We start from the raw sequence: 6,712 nt of genomic DNA on the forward strand, positions 1-6,712 counted from the left end.
ATATTCCCATATCTGCAAATGAAATCCTTGACACGCTCACTAATCAAAGAAATAAAGTCAATAGCAAGGGTTAATGAGTTTGACACATACATCAAACCAGGGGGAGGCACTAAATCACTATCTGATCTATACAGAGGGTTACATTTATCTTGGGTCAACAAAATAAAAGGCCAGATGTTTAAAGCATGGAGTGACACCTTCCAAGATGAGGCACTACCAGATAAAATCATAACGGGATGGAATGTGGTAAAGCAGAATATTATAAGTGAAGTATGGAGAACCTCACATCTACTATTAATGCATAAGGCAAAATATGCATTCAATATAAAATATAGACAACCACCAATACATTACAAACCATTTTGCCCAAAATGTGGGTTGAAAGATACAGACCTACTACATTGTATATGGTCATGCAAACACGTTGCTCAGTTTTGGGATAAGGTGCTACTCTATGCTAACAAATTGTGTGGCAAAAAGATTGTAAAGGACCACCTCCTGTGCGTCTTCAATTATGTAAACAAGGATGTAGAGGATGGTCATCTGAGACCATCCCCCCTATTTCATATAATATTATTAATAGCTAGAAAAACACTTTTCTTAAAATGACTAGACACCCACACACCAACAATGGAACTGGTAAAACTGGAGCTACATCGCCTCTTTGTATTAGATAAAATGAACACTCTGCAAGCAAAAGACAAAAGAACCAAAGGCTTCTTCAAAACCTGGAAAAAATTTGTCACTACCCAACTTACAGAGGACGAAAAAACTGCGCTAATGGCAAACTTTACGTACACCAAATGGTACCTAATAGAAAAACTACACGGAACATTAGGGACACTAGAAGTTTCATGAGCTTTCTCATTGACTTTTCAAACAAATGTTAACAAGGCAGGATGGAAAAGTGTGGACCTTGCAGAGACGAGAGGGAAGGGACAGAGGGTGGAAGGGAAAGGGTAGAGAGGGGAGGGAACATAGGGGTAGAAAGTAGAAAATGACAAAACGCCGAGGCTCACAAGATACACATGTATAAAGCTTGTCCTTCTACTCATTTGATGTTACTTTTGAGGTCACAACATATTGTTAAAGTGAGTATGTTTTTTTTGTATGATGGTGAAGCCTTGGAAATAAAAAGTTTATTAAAAAAAAAAAAAGAATGTCTGTATACACTTTCTCTGCAGAAGGCTGATGAAAAGACACACTGTCGGCATCTGTAACTAACAACGTAAAGAAAGGGGTGGAGCTACAAAATAAAAGGAGCTGGAAAGCCAATGGGAACATGCCCTGAAGAAGGTAGGCGTATCCTATCGAAACTAGTCGGCATTGGGTTACATGCAGAGGTGACGTCACCCTTGAAGTTCCTGATTGTGGAAAGGCTCTCCAGCAAATTGCTTAATCTCCGCGGCAGACTTTAAACCAACACGAGAGCCACCAGCCGGGGCACCTTCTGCCAGAAGACTCCAGCGGAAATATAAAGCATAAAGGAACCAGTTGCCTACCCCTAGAGCTGCGTGAGTTGTCTGAACTATCCATTAACCCGCAGCTACGTATTGTGCTGTGCACAATACGGAAACTTTGCAAGGCTTAATTTGCTGAATTACCTTCACAGCATGCCATCTGTTTGACAGGTCTGCACTGTGTATACAAAACCCTGTCTTTTAACCCGGAGCTACGCTGTTTGTTTATCTGCATGCTGTGCACAATACAGAAGCTCTGTGCTATATAAAAACTTTGCAAGGCTATAGTCTGCTGGATAACCTCCACAGAAAGTCATATGTTTGATAGATCTGCATATTGTATACAAAATCCTGCAGGATATAAGAGAACACTGGAATCACCAATATATCTCTGGTGGATATCTATGGAAGTCTTTTCTGGTATATGAGATACACAGCTGTGAGCTAATAGGACGTAATTACCTGATGATACTTGAATGAAGATAAGCTGGAACTGCTAATCTAAAGCGAAGTGCAATACCCTTATGGGAATAGATAGGTGTCATAGGAAGTAGTGCAATTATATACTAGGAAACGAATTTTACTAGGCGAATCAAGCTATAGGTACCTGTTGTGGTGTGTGCCAGGCAGTGTGCCATAGGGCGGTGGTACTGAGAAAGTTGGTTAGTGTTTTTTGCATTCATAGGTAATTTTATCTGGTTTTATAGGGGATTCATGCTTTTGTATTTATGACTTTGAATAAAAGAATGTATATGTGATGGTACATACAGGCGCATAAGTGTTTTCTGAGATATTTTTTACTTTAACGGTGGGGGTGTGAGTAACCCCACTTATCACTTGTTGCAGCCAATCGGATTGATTTTAGATTCAGTGGGCGCAAAATCACTTATTTACATAGTTAGGGAGAATTGCCCAAGGTCTCCTACTGAATAGGTGCTGGCTTACTGAACAGGCAGAGCTGAGATTGCCTATACTGCAAACCTGTTGAGACAACAGAGTGTATCTCACTTGCAACACATTATTACACATTAATTTTTGAACACTCTGCCATATATCCCAAGAAAAAAGGGATTGCAATGTTTGACAAACTACATATTAGCCAATATGGCATACTGGCTAGTGGGGAATAAATTGGAATGTTTGGCCAATGTCCTTGCTGTGCACTGGCACCGTATGCAAAACTAGAATATTGTTTAGGTTTCGCTTGCTGGCCATGGTTTCCGATTCCGTTTTCCAGCTTATCTGGGCCCTGAAATGCACCAACGTTCTCATGTTTTTCATGATCGTGAGGGGAGACGGTGCTTACACAATTGGAGATATTGCTGGTGTGTCTATTCTTAACTTTGTGGCCTCTGCAATATCGTTTTATGTGGCCAGGTCTATGACATCGATAACATCGAAAAATGTTTCTCTGTGTACCTTTATATGCCACAGATACATTGGAGGTCTCTCCCTCATTGCCCTCCTCACAACAATCCCTCAGTATATTAATGAATTGTTGATACGTGATGGCATTTTTAAGAGCAAGTTTAACTGGGTGGCTTACCATACATTTATTCGCCATGGAATATAGCAACTCCCCATCATCAGATGATATATCTTGGCAATTATGGACCACTCTATACATCGAAATGTACTCATGACAAAATATTACAGGATCCATTCCTTTCATGAATCTCATGCTTGCCAGCGCTTGCACACCTCTTTCATCACGACTTCCCAGTATACGCTGTACTTCCTGTCTCCTACCTCCTGCATTTGCTACACAACCACCATTTTCCAGAACTATGCGAGTGGCTAAGGGCCCCGGCAACCAGGCTCGTAAAAGTGCACATGCATCTCCATCATTTAGACTGTACTGACATACCACTGCCTCAAATTGACTAGACAACCTCACAGGCGATTCTAGGGAATCAAAATCGCCCAGAATCTGACATAAGCGCAGTTTGTCCTGAATTGTTAGCACAGTAGGGCTGGACACATCTGCTAGTTGTACCCCACTGCAGGTACTGTCATCGGTAATAGTGCAGACATTTGCAGAATCACACGTTTTTGCTTTTTGATCACATATTGATATGTAATTTTCCTTCTGTATCAACAAAGAGTTGGTATGTAACAGTTCTCTTTGTAAAGAGGCAACCAGCTCTTGCATCTGGGTTAATTTATCATTGAGTGAGTGAATTAAGGTTTCATTTGAGGCGCATTTGACCTTGTGCTGTTCTATTTGTTTCTCCAATTCACTATTCCTTTCCTTCCAATCATCTGCCTCTGATTTCAACTCCTGCAAATTGGCTCTCGATGAATCTGCCATAACTACCAAATTATCCTTAAAATTATCCAGGTCCTTTCTGATTTGCTGTCTGTCTGCAGCCCAATCTCTCGCTCTCTGCTCTGATATGACCCTCATCCTAAGTAAAATCGAAATTTCATTTGCAAGCTTTATCTTCTGTACTTTCTTTCCAAAATATGTCTGCTGCAATCCATTATTCCATTTCTCACATTTTTCTACCAATGAAGCAAACTGTTGCTCCTGGGATTCATTTGCAGATGTATTCACATCAACCGTGGCATGGTCCCTAACATACTTCTGTGCAAGCTCCATTTTCACCAAACTGTACACAAGATTCAATGACCAACACAAAAGCTATTGTCCTTGTAAAACACTCACATTCACTTCTAACTGCCTTCAGATTATGTGATCTACACTCGCAATGGCTGACCAAACTATATACACAAATACAGCAACAACAGGAGATGAAGCTTTTGCTGCCTTTCACAGACCATTCATATTCAATCCACACAATTCCTGAAACCTATTGTTTCCTATAGCATACCTATATGCTTTCAACAAACGATCTTCCTAGCAGTTAACTTGTCATACATACAACCAAACCTCACAAACCGCAAGCAAAATACATATATGCATTGATATATATATAAAAAAAAAACAACTCACCGCATTTCATATGCTTCTTTGGTGTCCCGGATTCACACTGAAAATTTCCGTTAGGTCCTTTACCCTCGCCTTCTTCGTTCTCTGGAGCTATTAGCTAGAGTAACTCTCTGTTATGGGGTTCTATGTGGATTTACTAATTATCCACACGCTATCTTCGGGTGCCAAATGTAGAATGTACTCTAGCTTATGTTAACTTATTTCTATGTTAATGACCAGACACTTGAGGTCGTTTCAAAGGGGTTAAATAAAAGGGGTTTATTTACAACTATACATATGTACAAGTTAGATCATACAAAGTATGTGTCTCACATAATGGCTCTATATACCCTATGCACAGTCACACACTTGCATTAGCTGAGCCCCTATTCTGTTCCACAGTCCATGTCAGCATTCCAAGAGAGAGAGAGAGCTTCTCAAGCATTGTCTTATATCTGGACACCACAGGTATAGAGACTCCTCCTCTGTGTTATACATCAATAGTTCCTGCCCTTAGCAACTGGGGGGGAAGGAACTTGTTGTAGTTACTCCAATGGACCATTGTTGACAAAACCAGACAAACCGGCTTCTGCAAGCTAGGAGTCCTCTGCTGAAGCATCCATTGCCGCTCGTCGGGGGCTGGGCATTGATGTCATACCTATACAGCTATTGTGTGGCTGTAAACAGTCATTTACAGTAGGAAATCCAGGCCTTTGTTTACCACTCAAGACTTATCAAAAGATTCCCTGTGTATAGCATATGAAGTTCAATCCATGTAGGCACATCTGAAATAACTTTCAACTCCAACACTGCTATATGAATACATAATGATAATAATAATAACAAAAATAATAATAATAAGGTAGGTCCTTAGACTAAGGTGTGAGCTCCTCTAAGGACATTCAGTGACATGGCTATGTACTCTGAAAAGTGCTGCAGAAGATGTAAGTGCTATATAAATACATAATAATAATAATAATAATAATATGGTAGCACATTAGACTATGACTATGGTAGGATTAGATTGTGAGCTCCTCTGAGGACATTCAGTGGCATGACTATGTACTCATTAAAGTGGACCCAAATTAAAAATACGAGAGTTCAGAAATAAAATCGATTTTCTAAATTATAATAATAAATAGCAGCCTTTTTTCAGCTGCATGATGACAAATCTAAAATATTTTACATTTATTGGAGGAACCCCTCCCTTCCTTTCAAATTGCCGGGATTTTTCCAGCAAACTGGTGGAGTAGATGGTGTCCGGCAATGGAGGAATTGCTAATGGCTGCCCCCAGTATAACCCTAGCTATGAAAAGAGAAGGGTGAAAAGCATGCACTGAAATGCTCATAGGTTTAAAGGAGTGTTTATTTATCTTTGTATGTGTCAGAGTGGTGCAACTAAATATTTTTAATAAAAAAAATGTTTGGTTTGGGTCCGCTTTAACCACTTCCCGACCGCCGTATATACAATTGGCGGCGGTCCTTTTACGGGCATGGGCGGCGCGATCGCGTCATTCGTGACGCGATCGGCCGCCGGCGCCTGGCTCCGCCCCCTCGCGCTATAACCCGCCGGCCGTTCGGAAGCGCCGGCGGGTTACTAGCACCCGGATCGCCGCATACAAAGTGTATAATACACCTTGTAATGTATACAAAGTGTATTATACAGGCTGCCTCCTGCCCTGGTGGTCCCAGTGTCCGAGGGACCACCAGGGCAGTCTGCAGCCACCCTAGTCTGCACCCAAGCACACTGATTTCCCCCCCCCTGCCCCCTGATCGCCCACAGCACCCCTCAGACCCCCCCCCTGCCCACCCCCCAGACCCCTGTTTGCACCCAATCATCCCCCTAATCACCCATCAATCACTCCCTGTCACTATCTGTCAACGCTATTTTTTTTTATGCCCTAAACTGCCCCCTGCTCCCTCCTGATCACCCCCCCCCCACCCCTCAGATTCTCCCCAGATCCCCCCCTTGTGTACTGTATGCATCTATCCCCCTGATCACCTGTCAATCACCTGTCAATCACCCATCAATCACCCATCAATCACCCCCTGTCACTGCCACCCATCAATCAGCCCCTAACCTGCCCCTTGTGGGCAATCTGATCACCCACCCACACCAATAGATCGTCCGCAGATCCGACGTCAGATCACCTCCCAAGTGCAGTGTTTACATCTGTTCTCTACCCTAAACACCCACTAATTACCCATCAATCACCCATCAATCACCCCCTATCACCACCTGTCACTGTTACCCATCAGATCAGACCCTAATCTGCCCCTTGTGGGCACCCAATCACCCGCCTACACGCTCAGATTGCCC

The 6,712-nt window shown here is 42.2% G+C and overlaps 1 protein-coding gene across 1 annotated transcript; it reads right to left on the bottom strand.

Annotated features, from left to right (window-relative positions):
- Window positions 1-2,481: 2,481 nt before the first annotated feature.
- Window positions 2,482-4,062, bottom strand: LOC137562359 (posterior protein-like). The gene has a single exon (XM_068273694.1). It carries the CDS (start codon window positions 4,060-4,062, stop codon window positions 2,482-2,484), a length of 1,581 nt encoding a protein of 526 aa, XP_068129795.1.
- Between the last annotated feature and the right edge of the window lie 2,650 nt (window positions 4,063-6,712).

Source organism: Hyperolius riggenbachi, chromosome 3 (assembly GCF_040937935.1).
Source record: "Hyperolius riggenbachi isolate aHypRig1 chromosome 3, aHypRig1.pri, whole genome shotgun sequence".
NCBI lineage: Eukaryota > Metazoa > Chordata > Amphibia > Anura > Hyperoliidae > Hyperolius > Hyperolius riggenbachi.

Coding starts and splice junctions, on each gene's coding strand:
- LOC137562359 (XM_068273694.1), bottom strand. CDS start 4,062: ATGGAGCTTGCACAGAAGTATGTTAGGGACCATGCCACGGTTGATGTG.